The sequence below is a fragment of the Microtus oregoni genome, unplaced genomic scaffold (genome assembly GCF_018167655.1).
Source record: "Microtus oregoni isolate MIOR12 unplaced genomic scaffold, Mior012 000042F_ref0000377, whole genome shotgun sequence".
NCBI classification, from domain to species: domain Eukaryota; kingdom Metazoa; phylum Chordata; class Mammalia; order Rodentia; family Cricetidae; genus Microtus; species Microtus oregoni.
Genome location: NW_024543209.1, coordinates 311412 through 334203, shown reverse-complemented (window position 1 = coordinate 334203; position 22792 = coordinate 311412). Strand labels below are relative to the sequence as shown.

At 50.6% G+C, this 22792-nt stretch overlaps 1 protein-coding gene across 1 annotated transcript; it reads right to left on the bottom strand.

The window, feature by feature from the left end:
- Positions 1-2570: 2570 nt before the first annotated feature.
- LOC121433905 (homeobox protein BarH-like 1) lies at positions 2571-5688 on the bottom strand. Its single transcript, XM_041632572.1, has 4 exons — positions 5466-5688; positions 3559-3850; positions 3392-3476; positions 2571-3021 (listed from the first exon to the last, which is right to left on the bottom strand). Exons 1-4 carry the CDS (start codon positions 5686-5688, stop codon positions 2857-2859), a joined length of 765 nt encoding a protein of 254 aa, XP_041488506.1. The 3' UTR covers positions 2571-2856.
- Positions 5689-22792: the final 17104 nt, after the last annotated feature.

Sequence of the window (22792 nt, the reverse complement as noted above, 5' to 3'; positions counted from 1 at the left end):
GCCTCAGCGCTGAGGGCCCAGGCGAGTGGCACACAAGTCCGTGTCTTAAGGTTCGGGTAGTTAAATGGAGCCCTTTACCGCGAACCCCGACTTCTTAGAACATTTGGGACTTCGCTCCTCTGGAGCCACCTGCCTGGAAATTCCCTCGAGTCCCAGGTACTCCCCCCCCCCCCTCCCCTAAGCAAGAAAACTCGGGATCTGCTCGCGAAAGGAAAGACTTTCCGTTCTCTTTTTCCTGGCTGGGTGGCTCTGTTTGTGTTCGCATTACCTGATCCTGATCTATGCCCGGAGCTCCGCCGCGCAGACAGCGACAAAACCACCTCCTTCTGCACCGGGATAAAGAACTGCCCTTAGAGACCCTGCTTACCTCCAGTGTCCCACTGCTAACTGGAGAACTGGAGTTGCCTCTCCATCTGTGCTTGGAGGACGTCGTACTTTGAAATTTGCTGGCCCTTGAGCCTTGTGTCTGGTAACATTGCTTTGCCGGCGCTCTGACTCAGCTGGGGTGTCAGTAAGGGACTGCCCTGAGAAAGCCTTAGTTACAATTAGCAAGTAATTTGCATAAGATTAGGCTCTTCAAATTTAGCATACCGAGTTGACCCTACCGGAACCATAACCTGTTGAGTTAGATCCCCCTGTAACCCTCTGCAGGCACCCCAATGGGTTCCACCTTTTCGCAATTTGACAGAATTGATGGAGAAAAAGCTGGAACCTTGTCCCCCAGGCCTTTTGGCCACCGAATTCAGATCTTTCCTTTGAACTGTAAGGATTAGTCTAAATGACTATGAGGGCCTGCTACAAGGGTATTTAGTAATAGCACTGCTAGGCTGAGTTGACCTGGGGGCTAACTCCAAAGCCAAAAGGAATTAGAGGGACACAGTCTCTCTCTCTCTCTCTCTCTCGCGCTCTCTCTCTCTCTCTCTCTCGCTCACACACACACACACACACACACACACACACACACACACACACACACGATGTGTTCTTCCAGGCTGCCAGGGTTGCAGTTTTCCTCCTTTCTTCTTTCACAGCTGCTGGTGAGGCTGAATTAGGACCCCGAGCCAGAGAAGACAATCTCCCAAAGACCGAGCAGGACACGGGTGCCGAAGAAAATCGTTCACAAAGTCCTCATAAAATGTGGGCTCTAGTTTTTCCATACCCTGAGGCTGGAAATTCCAGGGAGAAGTTCAAACTGGGTACTAGGAAGGGACCACCTAGTCGGAAAGGAAAAGTCTGGAGCTGGAGAAGCAGCCCAGCAGCTAAGATCGTGAATACTATTCTTGCAGAAGATCCTGGTTCTGGATCCCTTGGCTTCACAACTGCCTCTAACTCCAGTTCTAAGAGAATCTGACACCTCTGATCTGACTGTCCTTGACCTGCAACTGTGCTCAGGTACACATACAACATCCCCAACTACACACAGAGAGACACACAAATACGTGAAAATACAAAATTTTAAAAATAGAGGACGGTCACCAACACAGGAGTCTGTCATATTCTTAAACTTGCCATGCATGGTATGAACGTTTTCAATCCCTGCATTTGGGAGACAAAGCAGGTGAGTCTCCATGAGTTCAAGGCCAGTTTAGGCCACGTAGCAAGTTTCAGGATTGTGAGGGTACAGTGTGAGATCCTGCTTTAAAACAACCACCACCAAAGCTAAAAATGAGTCCAAACCACAAAACCTATGGCATTTTTTGAACCCCAGGAGGACCTGGCTTTGAAGGCTAGTGTGCCGGAACTGTAAGTTGTGTCACCTTTCTGAGATTTAGCTAACAAAATGACCATCTCTTCATTCCCATACAGTGGTCACCATGTCCCCCAACCACAGAAACAGAAGGTTATATGATCACTCCCTCCCCAAGGACAAACAACTGAGACATTTTTGGTTGGTGATGGCACCAGTAGACATTTCCTGCCAAGCTATGCCCCTCAATAGGGCTTCCTAAGACACGCGGGGCTTCCTATTCGCCTCAAAAGAGCTGGCTGGGAACATCGCGAGGACCACAGAGGTCAAGCCCCAGGAGACCTAATCAACAATTTAAATGGCTCAGAGCTCCGGGACACTTGTGGACTGGTGGCCAAATGCTGATGGCGACCCCCCCCCCCATACACACACAGCTGGAAAGGAAGTGTCCACCCTGGCCCCTCACACCTAGTGTTCATTTCCGAAGTAACCTAGTTACTGCAGTACTTGGGCCAGTCAGGGAGAGCATCGCTAGTTTCCATTGAGGGGAGGATGCTGTAATTTCCATTGCCCACCTTACCTCGCCTCCCCTCCATCCCTCACGGACTCGGAAGCCCCACCATCAAGTCCCCCGCTGTGTCATAAAATATTTTATTGGAAAAAAAAGTCACCGTCTTCGCGAGAGGTGGGTAGAACCTCCAGCGACATCGGGACCGGGCATCAGCTGATTTGCCGGGTCTTTCCGGAGCCGACACTGCAGGACAGGGCCGTAGAGGCCTGCACCCGGAGGCTCGGTCCCCAAGGCGCGGAAGCGGGTGTGGGCCTGCCGGTGTCCGGCCCGGAAGGCCGGCTGGAGGCCGAGGGGGGGGGGTTAGGGGGGTAGTGTGGGCAAGGAGCGGGGCGTGAATGCGCATGGAGCGCAGGGCACCGCAGAACTCCGAGAAAGACCAGAAGCTTCGGCCGCACTGAACACGATTCTCCCAGACTGGGAGCAAGAGACAGGAGTTCGCTGAGACCTGGGTCTGGCTTTCAGGTTTCTGTCCCTTCTTGTTTGGCCCCTAATTGTCCGCATTCAAAGTAGTAATGAATCGTTTAAAAAGCAAACGGCATGGATGCGGAAGGGCCAGCTCCGGGTTCCCTCCGACGGTGCCGCACATCCCGGGCTGAGCTCAGTCCTCACAATTCCGGTCGCTGGGCTCGCTCGGCAATTCCGCTGGCTTCTCGGCCTCCTTGGCACGCTCCTGCTCCGTGAGCTGCTCGCTCGTGGGGATGGAGTTCTTCTTGGGCCGCCCCTTGGGTTTGGTAGGAGACTCCAGGCCGCCACCCTGCAGCACCTGTTCCGAGAATGAACAGTAAGTACTAGGGTGAGGTGTGAATCAGACCAAGGACCACCCCATGCCAAGTGCCCAGGTGGGACCAAAGGACTCAACCAAGGTATCACCAGAGACTGACTCCAAGCCCTAAAGAGACAGCGATTGGTAAAGATGTCTCTTTAAAGAGTTAGAGGCTGCCAGGAGATGCATGGGCTGGGAAGGAACATCGGCTCCATAGTGAACCCAAACAGAAAGAGCAGAGCGCACTGGGTGGACTGGGCAGTCTTAGTGTGTGGTTGGGGGGGGGGGGGGGGGAGAGGCAGTTCTTGGAGGATCCCGGGGACGATGCCCAAGAAACCCTGGCACACAGGAAGCCACCAACCACACTCACTATTTTCTTCCACTTCATCCTCCGATTTTGATACCATGTCTTCACCTGCAATTGGCTCAGGCCCAGGGATTCAGCTAGATCTATTCTGGAAAGAGCAATGCACACCCTTAGCAAGCCAGGCCGCCGCCGGCCTCCTGTCCGCTGAGCCCAGCCTCAACCGGCACTACCTGTCAGGGGTGGAGAGGTACTTCTGCTTCTCGAAGCGTTTCTCCAGGCCCATCAGCTGCAGCTCCGTGAACACTGTGCGGCTCCGGCGTCCTTTCTTGGCCTTCGTGCCGGGTTCCCCAGAGCCAGTTCCTTCCAGCTTCCCGCGGAGTTGCAGTTCCAGCGGCAGGTGCGACGCGCCTGCGGTGCCGGGCATCCCAGGCCCCGCGGCCAGCAACGCCGAGCCCAGCCCGGAACAGCCGAGCGGCGCCAGTGGGAACTTGAACACAGCGGCCTGCTCAGCCTTCAGCACTGCTGCAGGGGAAGAAAAGAAAGGAACAGGGTGAACTGGAGTCCTCTGCATTTTGTAAAGGCGCCTGGTTGCCTGAGCCCACCACTCCCTGAGGAGAGTAGGGACTTCCAACTCTCCAAGGGAGAGCCTCCTTGACGTAGGTATCCTGGGAAGTCTAGAAAGGACAATCCCTCCCACCCCGAGCTCCGTACTGGTGTTTCCGTGTTGTCCCCCATCCCTCGCAGCTGCCTCTGAGATTTCAAGGTTCTTAAGAGCAAGTTCGCTGCTTGGAGGACACAGAACTGTCTTTTGTGAAAAAGAGAAACCAAGAAGAAACGGGCGAATTTGGAAGGGGGGCTTGTGCGTTCCGAAAAGAGCGCGGTGGAAATGTGAGCGTTTGTTTTTCCCGGCTCTGCGCTGCGATTTACGACGCCGGCTGAAGCCGGGACATCAACTAAGGAAGGGTCGCCAAAGCATCCTTTGAACCCGAAAACTGTCTTTCTTGTTTTCTCTGCTCAGGCTTTTCCCTGAGAGGGTGCCTCCATGTTCTCTAGTTCTAAACTAGCTGTTTGCCCGCTTCAAACGAATTACCAACAATAGAAACGTTGATCGTGAAAGGCAGTAAAGAGGCTGTGAACCCGATGAACCTCAAACAGGCAAACTGGATCAACTGCCACCAGGACAGAACCGGGGCTGATACTGATCCCGAAGGCCGCTGGCCGAGCTGGAGTCTATGCAGGAGGCTTTCTTTCCCGATAGGCTTCTCATAAAGAAGTGGGTCAAAGCAAGGGACCCATCGGGGTGAGGCAAGCATTCCCAGTAAGGAGTGGGAAGACAATCTTAGGAGAAAGCCGGTAGAGGGGAAACAGGGCGACTCCACCGAAAGACAAGGATGGAGGTCAACCAAAGAGAGTTTGTACAAGCCCTATTGCCAGGATGGAAAAGGCCTGCAGAACAGGGCAGGCTGCCCCACAATCCCCCAAGAGACAAGACCAAGCCAGAAAAGGTCTGAGCAGTGATTCAAGACGCTGACCTGGAAGTGGACCGGCCAGCCGGGCCATGGCTCACAAACAGGCCTCAGACCAGGCCTAAGGAGATCATGTCTGCAAGAGAGGCCTCGGTTTGTCGCTAACTGGAGAGCAGAGGGCTCTGGGGGGCTCCTTGGTGGCATGGACAACGATTAGCACCCAGCATTGGGGAACAGGACCTTCTTTTTCAGAGGTCCCAGCTTTTCCAGTCTGGGCAGCTACTGCCATGCCCAAACAGCTCTCTGCCGAGAAACGAGAAACTCAGGCTTCCCTGGACTGAAGTCATTTTGATCCAGAGCGATCGATCGGTTGACTGTCTGAAGGGGATGCGGGCTCTAGTCCCTGGACCTGGTTTATCACCCGATTGGAAAAGCCGAAGCCGCCCTGAAGCAGAGGACAAACTCTTCTGACCTGGTCTGCGGACATAGGCCTGGTTTCTGCGCAGCCCATTGCCTGCACCCTCTACTTCTCAGTTGGAGCTTGTGAAGAGACGTTCCTGGGGCCTGCATCCCAGGTCGCTCCAGGAAGAGAGTGGAGAAGGAGGATAAATTCTGGGCTGCCCCGTGACTTGACTCCCACCCTCCCGTCAATCCCAGTCCGCTGCACGTACCCAAGTGGCTGTGAAAGGGCCGCGCGGCCAGGAGCGCCTGCACGCCAAACTTTAGCAGCTCGCCCGCGGCAGCTGCTGCAGCCGCAGGCGCTGCGCCTTTGGGCCCGGGCGGCTCGGTGAGGATCTCTTCGATCATGAAGCTGCGGTAGCGGTGCGACCGATGATCAGCACAGCCCTCGGGCGGACCGAAGCGCACGGCGCCCGGTTCCCCGGGCCGCTGCATCGCGGCTCCCGCGGATGCGCCCGCGGCTCGGTAGCGACGGTGGCTAGGCTCGGGCGCGGGGCCCGCGCGGGGCTCTAGGCCGGCCCGCAGCTCCCGGCGGCGCGCGGGCGCCGGCTCATGCCCCCTCCCCCGCCGGCTGGCCGGGCGGAGGCGCAGGGCGCGGGCGGGGCGCACGGGGCTCGGCCAGTCGGACCCGGGACTGCGCCCCCGCCCCGCGCCGCCGCGCCTCTAGCCCGGCCAGCCCCCGCGTCACCGCCTCGCCCCGCCCGCCCTGCCCCGCCCCGCCCCGCGCCGCCGCCCCCCACCCCCTAGGCAGAGCCGGAGGGAGGGACCCAGGAGGGGGGAAAGGAGGTTGGAGGAGGGATTGGAGGGAAAGAGCTCCGGGATAGGGGCTGGCAGGCCGGCACCAAGGGAGCAAGAGCAGAGCGCACGCCCAAGAGGACAGCCCTGTGGACAGGACCCTGCGGAGATGGGCAAATCAGGGATCACGAGTGAGAGGTGAGAAGGAGTCAAGAGACAGACAGCGAGGAACGCGCAGGGTACCACTCAGTGATGTGAAGGTGTCCAAGACGCCTCCTCTACGTGAGTGCGCTGAGTTGTAGAGAGGAGCGAGAGCCCGAGAAGCGGGAGGGCAAAGGGAGGGAACAGCAAGGCCAGGGACTGGGTGGGATGGGGAGGGACTGGAGAGATCAGGGGGAGGAGGGGCAAAAGCCTTGCAGCTCAACGGGAAAGTCGTAGCCCTAAGCAGCCTCCCAGGACTGGGGGATGCTATAGGGGTGAGGAGCAGCAGGACACAGAGCTGTAATTCGCAAGGTGGCGACCACACCTCTGCACCATCACCCTTCCCTGTCCACAAACCTCAGTTTATCCTTCTGATATCAACTCTGGATGCTACCCTGAGAGAAAAAAAAGATTTCCCGACTAGAATTTGCTTAAATTTCGAATCTAAGCGTACCTGGACACATTTTCCTTGGCAACCACCAGACTGAGTTATGGTCACTCAGTTAGAACAAAGACAGGATAACGCTTCACCTGTTCTTAGCTTGAGTAATAAAAAAAGGAAAACCTGTTGCTGGATGGATTTGGGGGGCAGGGATTCATGGGGATGCTCTGAGAGTCTCGGGGCCACTATTCACAGGACTTAGAATGAGGCTTTTAGATCTTTCTCTTTTTCCTTAGCACACCAATCCCCAAGCTAAACTCTGTTGAGTTTATACCCTTGGATCTTGGCGTTGCTACTCTCTGAATTGTCTCCTGCCTGGAGGAGAAACCAACACTTGGCCCCAGGGAGTTTGTGGAGGCTGAAGGTGCAGTAGCCGTGGCTGCGTGGCTGTGGTGGCAGGGCAGGGTGTGGGGGTCTACCGGGTCTGCTCAGGGGTGACGAGAAAGGTAGGGTGTCCCCCAGGAAGTTGGAAGAGGAGTTGCTGCACTTCCTGCCCAGCTCTAGCGACTTGGGTTCTGTCACCCTTGTGTCCAGCCTTGCCACTCAGTGCCTCCTGGGGCAAACTGCACGTTTAGGCCACTCCCACTTCCAGTGCACAGGCTCTCAGCAGAGCCTAAGTCACCCCCTCTGGGACACTGAGTTCACCACGCCCACATCCCAACTCCTTCCCAAGTTGAAATCATTTCTTCCACCTGTTGACCTGAGGCTTCTGAGGCCCTGGACTATAGCATCTGAGACACTGAGAGATGGGAAGGAACATCTTTCCAGATGTTCTGGTGAGACCTAGGCCCTGAAAGCCCTTTGTCACAGCTCAGCCAATTGTTTAGTGACTTTCTGAGCCACCTTCAGGACTGAAGGAAGGTAGCTTTGGTGGCTTCCAGTTGCTTCGGACTCCCAGAGTGAATGATCAGCTAGCCAAAATAACTATTTTAGAAACGGCGATGTGGGACCCACTAAGACTTACTGTACCCCTAAGCAGGCCTCTCAGAGACGGGCCTGCTTCTGTTGCCCCAATAGTCATCTTACTTCCCACTGGACAGAGAGGAAAGTCAGTGTCTATTCCGGACACAGGAATTCCAGATGGCGACCCTCTCTGGATGGGGAGTCCAACTACTTCCTATCTCAAGACTACTGAGTCCAAGTACTGGTCCAGGCACTCCAGTGAGTAAAATGGCTGGTCCCCTGTCGTGCCCCAATCAAGGCCCTTCGGCCTCTACTGCCTCCACTCTGCCCATCCCTGGATGGATCAACATCGGGCCCCTCCACTTCCTCTTGCGCTTTGAAGTATAGCCTGGAGTGGTTTCTATAGGGGTTAGTCGCAGTCAGCGTCACCCTCTCTTACTTGACTGAACTCACCCGTGTCTGAACCCAATGCACCCTCCTCCAATTTTAGCCAAGTTTCACAAAGTCGAGACTGGTCCTGGAACCCGGGGTCTGAGACACCAAGACCACTCATATGGTAGATTCCCCAGTCACCAAATCTATTTTTATTGCCATTAGCCAATTGTCGAGCTGAGCAGAGGGGCCTCATTTTCAGCATGAAGGCCTTAATTCTAGATGTGGAGAGTCAAGAGACATATGTAGACTCACCCCCTCTCCATTCCACAGGTGTGCCCTCCCCCGCCCCTGCGTCCGTCCCCCCCCCCTGGACCCTGGCCAGGGCTGTTTCAAGCCGCCCGGGCCGAATGCCTGCAATGATTCGTGCCTGCTGGGAATGAGGCCGCAAGGGCTAAAAGCTTTGCCTGGCACCAAAGACTGAAAGCCAGCCTATGCCCTGATATGCCCTTTCAGCTCGAGCCCTTGGCTCAACCTTTTCGAACTACATTCTTCTCAAAGTCCTAGGGACCCTAAAACAAACCTGAGAATAAACCCCTTTTAGGCGAAAAAATGCAAAGAAAGAGCGTCAGGGACCCTTTGTTTAGAAATCCTGCATTGACAGACTGGAAAGGGGTTCACAAAGGATGGGGTTCCCCCTTCTTCATGAAAGACACGAAAGGAAGGCAAATCCCCACTAGAGGCGCAGCCGCTGAGACTCAAGCCTGAGACCCGCCAGGGCCTCCCGCCTGCCGTCGCCTAGGCGAAAATTCCGGAAACTGGCCGCTCTGGGAGAGACAGACACAGTGGAAAAGGTGACCTCAGCGCCCCAGGCCAGCTTCCCTACCAGGTGGCCTGGTAATAGGCACTCCAGGCGGCAGGGAGTCCTCCACGCAACCTCCTCGCCAAGAGAGTACCCTTGAGTGGAACCTATCCCCTTTCCCACTAGCGAGCCCGGAACACCCCGGAGCTTCAGCTGGCCTTTAGCGAGTAGAAGACAGACAGGGGCCACCGGATGAAACGCCGACCCCCAGAGCGTGGGTGTGAGGGTCCGATCTGCACCATCTCCAGCTGCGGTTTCTTTCCCAAGCGCCCCCAGGAGGGACGGGATTCTGGAGACAGCTTTTTGAGAAGTAGTCCCTGTGCGCCAAGGCAGATAGAGCAGCCCTAGGCCAGGTCCGCGACCAGCATCATCAGGAAGCTTCTAAGTGGGGCTCCCCTCCAACCCTCCCTGGACCTTGAAGGTTTCTTTTTGTTTCCTTTTCCACTTGCAATCGATATGTATCTTACTCAGCAAGATGAATTTGGGACCGTGAGTGTCTGGAAGGAAGATTTCTTAAAATGGTTACCTCTCCTCTGGGTACTGACAACCACCTGGCGGAATTCTGATTCCCTTCCCCAGTGCACAGCAAGCTCTGAGCACCCCCCCCCCCCCAAGTTCGCTGGGCTCCCGTGGCGTTCTGGGTAAGTTTTCTCTCCAGGAGCACCCCCTCCCAGAGCCCCCAAATGGGATTTGTTCCTCCAGCGTTTTCTTGCTCTAAGTCTGCCTCTTGACTTCAGGCAGGTTTGCCGCGGTGGCAGTGGCGGTGGCCTTCGGTAGGGAGGTGGCTTCAGCCTCAGATAGGCAGCGCTGGACAGAAGTCGCCTGAACCTAGAGGGCAACGCGAGGTCTGGGCAGGCTATCGTGGGTGCCCTGTGTTTTGCTAGAGAGGTTTGCCTTCAATACACAAAACCGTCGGGAATATAAAATTACGCGGTTCCCACACTCACAGATTACATCAAAATTGCTTTTTTGTTGGAAAGCCCGGCTCAGTCACTGTTTTTCGTTGTGGCTAGTTCGATATCCGTGTGGACTTTCGTTTTGAATTTTTTCGATTCGACCTTTGAAATTGGTTCCTTTTTTTTTGTACGGTTTGTTGTTTAAGAATGTGTGATTTCCTCTGGAAATTTAAGTTAGGATACGTCCAGAGGACTCTCCGAGGAAATGGTTCTCGGCGATCAAGGTCCCTGGCCATCCTTCTCTGGTCCTGTCTCGTTTCACACCCAGGACTGCCCTTGGCGGCTTCCGGTGCAACCTCGGATCCTAGAGTAGAGGTAAGAACCAGGTCACTGCCAAGACTGAGACACAGCGGTCGCTGACCCTGCGACTCCTTGGCTTGTGTGGCGTGGGCCGCAGCTGCTGGGAGAGGAGCAGTTCAAATCGACTCCACTAGGCAGCGAAGGCAGAACCTGGGAGACCATGCCCCGGTCAGAAGAGGTCTGAACCCCACGGAGTGCCGGCTGGGGAGTGCAGAATTCCTGTCCCTTCTGGATAGAGAGGAAGCTTCGTGACGACTGTCCCGAGGCACCTCCCAAGCCCTCTGTGGGCAGGTGTCCGGTCATTGCGCTCGCACCCGGGGTTCTGCCAAAATCCCAGAGGCTCTAGTCGCCGTGGTTAGACTCAAAAGCCGCAGGGTAGCCTTCCACGAAAGACGTTTACTGCGGAACAGGCCCCAGAGAGGTGGCGGCTCAAGGACAGAGGAGGCAAGGCTTGCTGGAAAAGGGCTCTGCTTTTAACTCTCTTCCTTTCTCTTTTCTTTCCCCTCTATCCATTTTCTCCGTCTTATTTCCCCAACTCTAGTACTCAATGCCTTGCGCCTTTCTATTTCTTTAGCTCTGGATCGCCAAGTCATGGTTTCCCATTCTCTCCAACTGCGAGACTAGGGGCGGTCACAAAGGCCTGTGCCACCGGGTGCAGAAGTCTTCAAGGTTTCTAATGTAGGAATAAACACACTGGGTACCCGCAAGGTTCTCTAGCTTGTTTATGGGACAGGGTCTCCTTACAGCCTGGGCACCGTGAGGAATCAGCCCTAGGGTGAGAGGTGGGAGTCCAGGCCCTAGCCCACGTGCCCGTTAGCTGCTTTGCCCTCGCTGGAAGAGTCCGTGGCTTGCGCGTCCTTCCTGACAGCACTCTAGATACAAGTTTTGCCAGGAGACGGGATTGCAGGTGAGAGGAGCCGGCTGGGGAGTAGTTTGCAGCTCTCGCCTCCTAGGAACACTTTGGGAGGACTTCCTTGTAACTCTTTTGCCTCAGGCGGGGATTTGGACCCTCCCAGGGGTGTGGAGAAGGTAAAGCCGCCCCACTCCTCAGGTTTAAGCCTCCTACCCGGAATCCAGTCTGCCCTTCTGGCCGTTCTTCTGAACTGACGGGAAATGAGAAGAGAGCAGCGGGTTGCGGAACCTCCACAGGCCCTCCGCTTTTCTATATCCTCTATGTCCGAGTCTCACGTAGCTCTGGCGGGCCCCAAATTCACTAGGTGCTAGGGATGGTCTTTTAAAGCCGGGCTTAGCTGACCACTGTCACAAATGCCCACGGGGAGGGGAGGGACCTCACTGGGCACCTAGGACCCCTCATTTCATTCCATGGTTTCCCTAAATGAAAAAAAAAAAAAGCAAACAATACAAGCAAGTGAACAACAGACAAACAAAACAGAAAGAGGCAGGCATTTATTTAATTTTGGTTTTTGAGAAAGTCTCCTACAGCCCAGGCAGTCTGGCCTTGAACTTGAACTTGCTGTGCTGCTGAGATTGGCTCTCGGCTGGAATTACAGGTGCTCCTCACAGGCCCCGTGGGGGGTGGTTCTCCCTTGAATACTTTCCTGCCAGCTCTTAACAGCCTCCAGCAGGGACCAAAAGCCTTTGACTGTAAGGAGCCAGACAAGTAAAAACCAAAACCAAACAAAAAACCTTATGCTTTTCAGGTCCCAGGACCCGTTGCAGAGCCTGGCTCTGCCCAGTGGCTCCAGCTCTGCTTCAGCCCAACTTCATTTGTGTGCCCTGAAATTTGACTTTGACACAATTTTCACATATGAAATATTATTCTCACCTTGATTTTTTTTTCAACCACTGAAAAATGTAAGATCTATTTTAGGCTTATCTGCCTTATGAAATCACCTTTCACCAATTCCTGGGCTAGAATAAATTCTTCTGATTGCAAAACACATACACTTGTGTTCATAGGGTTCCCTTAGCTTTACAAAACGGTTTAGCTGTTGTGCCCACTCCCAGGGAGGCACCTGTTCGTCCAACAGTACCCCTACAGAGTCCCAGGAGCTATCCCTTCTGCCCGCCTCTGGATTTCCAGCATTCAAAATGTTCTTACTGGGAATTCCGTGCCCAAACACTGAACTAGATGAGGTTCAATTAGAGTCTTCTTATGCAGACCAGGGCGGCTTTGAACTCACAGAGATCCGTCTGCCTCTGCCTCTCAATATCTCCTATTTTTAAAATGATTATTATTTAATGTGCACTGGTGTTTTGCTTGTATATACTCTGTGTGAGGGTGTCAGATCCCTTGAAACTGGAGTCACAGACAGTTGTGAGCTACCATGTGGGTGTTGGGAATTGATCCAGGGTCTTCTGCAAGAGCAGTTAGTGTTCCTAACCACTGAGCCATCTTTCTAGCGCACCCCCCCCCCCCAATATCTCCTTTCACCTTTTCCTTTCCTTCCCGCTCTGTTTGTGTCTTATGCAGTCCAGGCAGGGCTACAATATGTAGCTAAGGTTAGCCTTAAACTCTTGATCCTCCTCCCTTGCTTCCTAAGTGCTGCCAAATCCAGTTCCACAGTCCCCTTCTCAATCAGTTCTAACACAAATCCTTGGAGTTATTTATCCTGCCTTCCAACTCCTTGCACACTCCTTGTGACAGGGTGCCCCTCCCCTTCAGCGGCAGCCCTGACAGTCTCCTGAGAGAGCCCAGTGACCTGGAGCACCAATCCTGGGGAAGGCCACCACTGGGGAGAGTGCTCCCATCCACGCCACATCCTTTCCCATCTCCCTCAGTTCCATCTAAATCCCCTCCAGCTGCTGAAACGCGGATGGACAGGGGGCTGTGGCTCGGACTGGCTGGGAGTTTCCCAAGCCCTGAGCCTTTGCAGCTGCCAAGTGACAAATTTTTGCAGGGACTAGGCAAAGGGAAAGAAAATGACAGAAAGGGGGCTTTTTTATAAATGGGAAGCCAGCTAAGAGTTTTTCCAGGAAATCGTGCCCAAAAAACGGTCTCATGGCTCCACCCCCTCATCTTCCAGGGTTCTTGCGCCCTCTACCGGCCACATTCTGTATGAACTAGACTCACTGGGGACGTCTTTCCTTAGGAAAAGGAAAACCAGAAAGTTTGAGCATGTGGAACCTAAAAAAGCCCGGTTTCTGGAAACAATGGAGTAGTGGCTTCCAGGAGCCAAGGGTGGGTAAATGGTGTGTGTGTGTGTGTGTGTATGTGTGTGTGTGTGTGTGTGTGTGTGTGTGTGAGAGAGAGAGAGAGAGAGAGAGAGAGAGAGAGAGAGAGAGAGGAGATCCAATATTTAGCCCAGGCTGGCCTCCAACTTGTGATCCCCAATCTTTCCCAAACAGGGATGCTACAAGGAGACCTGAGGGATGGTGACCCATTTGCTGGGTACCACAGTGCCACCTGCTGACTTCTCCTTTGTCCCCCCACAGCTACTGAGGCTCAGTGCTGAAGCACCTGCTACTCATGTGTCTCTACTTCTGTGTTCCGCACGCTCTATGCTTGGTTCTCAGATCTGAACTCAGCACCATGGGCCTTACATGCTGAGTTGAGATGGGCTGGAGTAGCCGTCCTGCCCTGATTTCCACCACTTGGATAGAGAGGCGGTGCGAGTGTCCAGGAGGCAGCTCAAACAGCAGGCTAGGCATCACCATTCAGAGGGTAAGATACTGTGACTTAGGATACCCAGAGTACTGGACCTCTTCCATGAGCAAGCCCCTGCTTTTGACCCCTCCCTGTCCCACCACATCTCTGTCTAGGAGAAGAAGATTCTTATAGCTTGTGGGGAAGTAGAAAACTGTGTCCAACAGTCCTACTATTATTTCCTTCTGTTCCCATCCCAAGTGGGGTTGAAAACAACATTAGTTTAAGCTCTTTAATGCCTGTGTGCTCCTTTCTTAGACGATACACGACCTCTGAGAGAGAAGGAGGAAACACAGTCTATCTTTGTGCTTCCCATTCAGAACCAGAACCCACTTTACTCTGGAAATTCACTGATTTGGTATCCTATTTCTGTTGCAGGTCTGTAAAGCAGGGAAGTCGGTGTGGCAGTCTAACTCAGAAGTCGCCCCCTAGTGTCCACTCTCTGCATAACCCATCAAATTGAAAGCAAAGACGTGTCTCACCATGGCTGTAGGAGCCACGGTCCACACTAAGCTACCTTTATGATAAAAGTAAATATGATCGAACCCTTAGATAATTGATAATGAATTTATTGAAAAGGGAAATGATCTTGGAGTGACCTAATTGGATGATACCTTTAAAAAGCCTTAGGGGCCTTGCGGAGGTCAGAGATGTTCTGGGGGCCTTGGAGAAATGAAGGGGCTTAACGGCCAGAATCCTGGAGCAAGGAATCGGCGTCTGCTGCCCACCCAAGTCACCTCAGAAGCAGATACTTCCTTGGCAGAGCGGAGGCCATAGCAGGACAGACACTTTGATCACAGCCTTGTGAGACCCTGGCAGACAACTCAGCAGATCCTGTCTGCCAGGATGCCCAGCTGGGTCCTTGTCACCGCCAACCAGGAACAAACCTCAGAATAAGCCACATCAGTGAGCCTACCTCCTGAGGGTCCAAGACCTCCCTCTGTCCCTGTAATACCTGCCACTACCTGGGAAAGCCCCTTCGCCAGGCTGACAGGTGTAAGGAGGGACTGTGTGGTATTAACAGGGTCCCTGTGCCCTGACCCTCCCAGTGTCTTTTGGTCCATCAGCTACCATCTTACCATGACAAAGAGTGACTCAGAACCAGATACGGTGTTCCAATATTCTGGAGACTGAGGCAGGAGGATTGCCTGGCCTTCAAAGTCAGCCTGGGAAAAAAAGGAAAATCTAGCCAAATTAATAAAAAAAAAAACAACATAAAAACAATGACCCAGAGGGCATCATTGTGAGAGGCAGAAGTGTCCCTAACCTAGGCAGGTCCTGAGCTGGAGCGGCAGTGACACCCGATCAAGCAGCAGAGCCCACCAGCAAGGGTTGTAGACCAAATCAGATTTCTTTGCTTCCTCTGTTCCTGTGGGGTTTTAACTGGCCTGGGCTCTGGGAGGTAGGAATAGAAGGCATAGAATTTGGTCCTGAAACAGCTGCTTGGCCCCTGGCCTGGCATCTGCTGTGTGGGTCCTGCCCCTGATAAGCTCTACCTTTGGGCTACAGGCTCTTCCCTCTTTTTCCATGACAGGCTTCAGTGAAATCCTCAGCCTCTTACTGGGTGCTTGGAGGCTCTCCGAGGCTCCCAAGACTGTATTCAAAGCCCCATGAAGACCAATGAGAGGCCTGTGAGGTAAAGGCACGGCCCAGGAGTAACTGGATTCAGCTTTACTGTGTGGCCAGCCTCTACTTTTTTCCAAGGGGACAAACTGTGGGAATTGGTTCGCTCTCTCCACCATGTGGCAGTGACCTTCCCACAGAACCATCTCAATGCTCCTCCACCTTAGTTTTTGGGGCAGGGTGTCTCACTGAACCTGGAAGTTGCCATTCTAGACAGATTGACTGGCTGCTGGTCTTGTCCCTCCACTTCCGGGGTTATAGATGTGTTCCATGGCACCTGGCTCTTATGTGGGTGCTGAGGATGTGAACTCAGGACCTCCCATTACTGACTGGAGTAGAATCTAACATTAACCCAGTGAACACCATTTAACCTTCAGTTTGTCATCGCCTCCCATTGCCCAGACAAAGGATGGAGAAGATTTGAGGGAAAGGAATTGGGTCCCCAAGTCACTGCATGGTGACCTCCCCACTCAGACCAGCAGCACACACACCAGACAAGCATGTAACTGAAACAGAAAAAAAAAAACATGAGTTTAACTGCAGGAGCCAGATTTATTTGTCAAAGCTGCCAGTACTACGCTACCCACTGGTAATGAACCAGCCTTTCAAAGTTGCCAGTTGAGTGACTTGGGGTGTGAGTTTAGACACCAGAGGGAATGTGAGCTTGGGGTATGACTTTAGACACATGTAAGTGTGAGGATAGGCTGACAGAAGTAGTACTTCTGGGAGGGAGGAGGGAGGAGGGAAGAGGGAAGAAGGACAGGAAAGCTGGAGTGAGGGGAAGAGTCAGAGACAGGTCTGAAACACAGTAGAGACCCAGCACAGCGGTATGACTTTAGGGGAGAGGTAGATGCCTCGCCACACGCCTGGATCAGTTCCAAGTGCTGCAGAGGACGGGACACAATGCTTACTGAGCTGAGGACAGGGAAATTCGGGCATTGAGAAGACAGGAAACTTTAGGACAAAGAAACTCATATTGCACAGAAAGAGGTCTAGAAATTGCCAAAGGTCTCGTGGCTTCTTTGTCAGAGCAATTCCTCCAGGGGAGGTAGGATGGAGGGCGTTAAAGTCCGGTGACCTGATGATAACATGTGGCAATAGGCAGAAAGCCACACACTAGGGTCATGCTTAGAAGCAGCTCAAAATTTCCTAGGGTATGAGTTGCTCTGGAGTCCCTTTAAAACTAAAATTATGAGCCAGGTGGTGGTGGTGCACACCTTTAATTCTAGCGCTTGAGAAGCAGAGGCAGGTGGATCTCTGAGTTCGTGGTCTACAGAGTGAGTTCTATGATGGCCAAGATTATACAGAGATACCCTGTCTTGAAAAACAAACAAAATAAGCAGAACAAAACAACAAAATTATGACTCTTACATCAAACATTGAAAGAATCAAATTGTTCTGTAGATAAACTACCTATAGCCAGCCCACTAGAATAGTCTCTGAATAATATAACAATGTTTAGAACCGAATTCCATGGAGTTTAAAGAGCCAATATCCAGTTGCAAATTACCAGGTATGCAGAGAAACAAGAAAATATGATCTGTAATTGGGCCCAACAACAAGACAACAAAAGTATCAGTTATTGAAAACAGATTGAAAAAGTAGCAGAGGAAATAAAATTAGCAGACAGAGACACTAAAGCAACTAATGAAAATCGTGTAAAGTAGAAAATATTGTACAGACTCAAGCAGAACTTGTTGGGGTGAAAACTTATTTCATAAAAATAGCTATCCCCCCAAAATGCTGCAAAGAAGAAAAACAGGAACAAACCCCACATTTTAAAAGTAGTTCAGTAGACTTGGCCCTGTAGAAATGGTCCAGTGGTCAAGAGCACTACTTCTTTCAAAGGACTAGGACTGGGTCTCTTGCATCCATTTGCTGGCTCAAAACCATCAAATCCAGTTCCAGAGGTTCCAACACCCTCTTCTGGCCTTAATGGGTATTGCATACACTTAGTGCATGGATTTGCAGGCAGGCAAAACATCTATACACATAAAAATAAAAGATTATTAAAAAAAAAGGAGACTCAAATCTAACTACACAGAGAATTACATTACATGAAGGTGGTTTAAACACTTGCATTGAAAGGTAAAAATAGAAATTTGCATAGATAGTTAGGCAAAACTTAACTATGTGCTTTCTATGACAAACTCTGTTGAATAAAAATTATATTTGTGGGGCTGGAGAGATGGCTCAGAGGTTAAGAGCACTGCCTGCTCTTCCAAAGGTCCTGAGTTCAATTCCCAGCAACCACATGGTGGCTCACAACCATCTGTAATGAGATCTGGTGCCCTCTTCTGGCCTGCAGGCATACACACAGACAGAATATTGTATACATAATAAATAAATAAAATATTTTTTTAAATTATATTTGTGGAGCAAGGTGTAGGCCTTGTATGAGAGGTCCTAGGTTCAATCCCAGCAAATCGAAATGCACACATCAAAGCACATACATAAATGAAATTAGGGATACCCACAGCAGTGCTTAGAAAGAAGCTTAGTGCATTGAATGACTTTCTAGGAAAAGATAAAAACATCTGAAACCAATGCTCCATGCTTTTATGAGCAGATTAGGAAAAAAAAGAGAGAGGGAGAAAGAGAAAATGAAGTCTAAACAAAGTAAAGGAAGGAAACGAGAAAGAACAGAGCAAAGGGCTGGGGATGGGGTCAGCGGGAGAGTCCTTGCAGAGACCCAGGCTTGAGCCTGAGCCCTGGAGGAGGGGAATGAAGAGAGCAAAGCAACAAAACCTCAGAAGAGTGGACTCTAGTGCTGTAGCTATCCATTTGTGGACAGTGAAACAAGTCAGGCTTCAATTCTCCCTCAGTCAACTGTAAGGAGCAGTACCATACGTCCAAAGGCCCGCAACGGGGGAGAGAAGACAGCTGAGTGGCGGCTGGTATGGCAAAAGCCTAACTCACTTGCTTAAGCTACTTTGCCTTCCAGGATCGCCAGGCTGGCTTCCTGCACACTACTAGAGTTGTGATGGCTGGTTTAATTGCCAGCTTGTCATCAATGGGGGATTGGTCTAGTTGCCGTAAGTGAAGACCCAGCCAGAAAGTGGGCAGCGTCATTCCTTGGTTTGGGGCTTTGGACTGTATAAAAGTGGAGAAAGGTAGCTGAAATCTAAACGTGAATGTTTTTATTTCTTTTTGCTCTTGGCTGTGGATTTGGGGTTCTTGCCTTGACTTCCTGCGATGATACATAATGACCTGGAACTGAGAGCTAAAATTCAACCCTTTCTCCTCAAGACTGCTTTCCGTCATAAAGCTTGCATCTTTCCACAGCAATAGAAATGAAACTATGACATTATTTGATGAGAGATCGCTGCTACACCCACCCAATATTATGAGTAAGTTGGTAGACAGTGCTGTTTGGTGATAGGAAGCTTTGGTCACATGGCCACCTCACGTTTTATATTTAAGGCGTGCAGCCTCTATGGAGATCCAGCAGCAAGTCAAAAGAGTTTCCAAAAACTACGTGTTCCATAAGCCCATGATGGAGGAGGGTCTATGTGTTACTTTCATTGGTTAGTAAAGAAACTGCCTTGGCCCTGATAGGACAGAAAATTAGGTAGGCGGAGTAGACAGAACAGAATGCTGGGAGAAAGAAGCACATTCAAGCAGTCGCCATAGCTCTCCTCTCCTAGATGGAAGCAGGCTAGAATCCTTCCCGGTAAGCCATGACCTCGTGGTGTTACACAGAATAATAGATATGAGTTAATCAAGATATGAGAGTTAGCCAAGAAGAGGCTAGATATAATGGGCCAAGCAGTGTTTAAAAGAATACAATTTCTGTCTTGTTATTTCAGGGCATAAGCTAGCCAGGCAGCCGGGAGTCAGGTGGGATGAAAAGCAGGCCTGCCCGCAGCTCCTACTACAAGCCCAGGACAGTGACTGTCCTGTGAGTGTCCTGCTGAGTGTCCGAGGCTCACAATGGTTCCACTTGGTACCAACACATCAACCCCCACCATTTATGCTGCATCACAGGCCCAGGGACAGGTGTGAGCTCTGTTTTCGCTCTCCACGAGACCTCTTGCTGCCAGCTCAGTCAGGGTTTCTATTCTGAACGGCCCACACCCCCAGAGCCTGGAACACCAAGAAATAGTTCTGCTCTGACTGCCCTTATCCAGGTCTTTCATCTGGCTATTTCAAAGTGTCCTTTCCACATTAATTAAGTGATGAATTAATCAACAAAGTCGTTGCCTAATTGACTTTCATTTCTGGAAGCTCTTTCATAAATGTCAGGAAAAAATGACATTTTCAACATTTAAAAATACATTCTGCAGCCCCAAGTGCTGAACTACAGAAGGTGGCTTCCTGCTAGGCTAGATCAGAGTGAAGGGGTAGGGATGTGAGAGACAGAGGGATGGTTTCTGGATTTGTGGCAGAATGCCACTGTTTGGAGTGGGCACTGTCTGCTCTCTGATTTGGTTCCAATAGGTACAAAGGTACCAAGGTTCTCCTCTTTGACATCCAGCCGACTGATCATGGAGGTCAGTTTCCCTGATCCTTATCTATGAGTGGATGTACATCTAGCATTTTGGAAGAAACTAAATAATTATGAAGTAAAAACACATTATAAACTGCAAAGTGCAATATGATCCTTTCAGGATGGACATTTAACTCAGGCTAGGGAACAACTTCCTGGAAGAACCGGTAACTCTGGGACATCGTAAAGGATGTACGAAGGAAAGGGGCGTCTAGACAAAAGAGGAGCCTGGCAAGGGCAAAAGAGGCCATGGTTTGTCTGGCAAAGTGACCAAAGTTTGCAGGACTAGGTTTAGGGACTGAGGGAAGTGGGGCTGGGAAGAGCTCATGAGCAAGACCATGAAGCCCCTGGATACCGTTCTAAGGGATTTAGATTTGTTATGGAAAATAAGAAAAACCTTTGAAGGGTGTGTGGCATGATCAGCTTCATATTTAGAAAGTTTGCTTGTGTGTTAGATTAGACTAGATGCAATCAAGACCAGGCAGAGGGCTTGCGCAGGCTGGTATAGTGACCTCAGCAGGGGCAGAGACAGGGCAGTTGGAACAAAACTGGGGAAGACCATGTTAATTCAAATGGCTCTGATGTGCAAGTCAGGTGGTCAGAAAGCAGAGAGGAAGACGACCCACAGGGTTTTAATGACGTTAAGGGATCACCAGCAGTGGCTAAATGTACTCAGTTAGAAGAGGCAGTCTGGGGTTAAGGGACTGAGCTCCAGAATGTTAAAACAGTTTACACTCTGCCTTGGGAGATACCTGTGGGATAGGTAGAAGCATCTAACAGGCTTGAATATAGAGTTCTGGAGTGCTCGAGACCTCAGGTGGATAAATATAAAAGTATTACATTATTGAGATCATTGATTTATCACTAGTGTGAAAGATACTCTATGTCCAAGGGCCAGGGAGATGGCTTAATCAGTGAACTGCTTGTCACACAAACATGCGGCCTGAGTTCAGATCCCCAGAACACATAAGAAGTATCTGTCATCCCAGCAACACTGGGATTTCCAGGTTTTGAATAGCTTCTGTTCTTTTTTTTAAAAAAAATATTTATTTATTATGTATACAATATTCTGTCTGTGTGTATATGTGCAGGCCAGAAGAGGGCACCAGACCTCATTACAGATGGTTGTGAGCCACCATGTGGTTGCTGGGAATTGAACTCAGGACCTTTGGAAGAGCAGGCAATGCTCTTAACCATTGAGCCATCTCTCCAGCCCCCTAGCTTCTGTTCTTTACTGTTTTCCCATGCCTGAGTAGGGATCAAGAGAGTTAACGTGGTCCAGCGGCCTTCATGACTTGGTGATGGAGACCTTAGCCTGCCTCTCTGCGTGGCTTTCTTCCTCGTGTCCACTCTTGTCTTCCATTTGGGGCTCCTTCCTGTGCCCAAAAGTACCCAGCTTTGTCTTTCTAATTGCTTCTTTATTATGACCACAAAATGTTGATATACAAATTAACATCAAGGACAGAAAAGAGGTTGGCCCTTTCCCTTCTCTTGGGTCTTTCTTAGTCTATGTCTCTATGATATAAAGGTTGAACACGATTAGGGTTAGACTCCTTAGTCTAGCTTGGATTTGCATTGGATTCTCAAAGATATGAATGGGGGACCAGAGACTTTAATAAAGCTAGTTTTTTCTAATTAAAAGACAAAGCAAGGAATATTCTTTAAGTACCTACTTACCAGGCTCTTTCTTATTTATTTATTTATTTATTTATTTATTTATTTATTTATTTTTGGTTTTTCAAGACAGGGCTTCTCTGTGTAGCTTTGGAGCCTGTCCTGGAGCTCGCTTTGTAGACCAGGCTGGCCTCGAATTCATTGAGAGCCACCTGACTCTGCCTCCCAATACTGGGATTAAAGGCATGTGCCACCACTGCCCAGTTACCAGGCTCGTTTTTAGAAGAGGAAATATGCCAGAAGCAATTACACCTTTATAAAAGAGAAACTAAGGAGATTTACAAGGTTAACAGAAAACAATGTATTTCCTTTTAAACAAAACCATATCAGCTTATTAACCAAGATAATATAGTTATGAAAAAGAAAGTATAAATTTTGACATATGTTGTTCAAAATATGGGTCCCTAAGGATGCAGGGGATCAATGGTATTGACTGAATACTTGGCACTCCTGAGATAGCCTCTGAGGCCTGTTGGTGTAACATGTGCACTGGCAGACACAAGCCACAAGATGGTGCTGTTCTCAGAAAAGAATGCAGTTGATTTAAGAAGGAAATCATACAGCTCTGTGTTGTTCAGATAGAATATCTTTCTTTGAGGAACTCGGCCCTGGATTTCTCAAGTTCTTAAGAACATCCTACATTAATGTCGTTATTCCTTTGGGATCTTTCTCGCTCTTTCTTCCATCCATCCCTGTTCTATCCCACGATTACTTTATCACCTGGAATACCATTTCCCCCGAGAATCTCACCTCCCTGGATTAGGTTTATTCTCACAGTGTCCACTGCCAAAACACCTAGTCCTCAGCTATTATGTATACATATATATGATATATACATACATAACATGTATATAGAGATACAGAGCCTCACTATTATGGCTCTGGCTGTCCTGGAACTCACTATGTAGACCAGGCTGACCTCAAATTCACAGAGATTCACCTGCCTCTGCCTCCCAAGTGCTGGGGTCACGTGCATGTGCTACCACACCCAACCACTATGCTGTACTTAAGAAACTTTTTTCATTAAAATATTTATATTTTATCTTATGCATATGGCTGTTTAACCTACATGTGTGTTTGTGCACACCACTCTGCATGTCCCGTGCTCTCGGAGGTCACAAGAGGGTGTCAGATCCCCTGAAATTGGAGTTTCAGACAATTGTGAGCCACCAAGTGGGTGCTGGGAATCAAACCCAGGTCCCCTGGAAGAGTAGCCAGTGCTTTTAATCACTGAGCCATCTGTCCAGCCCCTACTTACAGGATTTCTGGCTTCTCAACTCATAAAGAGCCACATTGATAGTTTTTGTAGTTCAAATCTACCAACCAGCCCGAGTGTGATAACCTCTGATGATGTTTGCTCCCTCCTCTGGGCTTC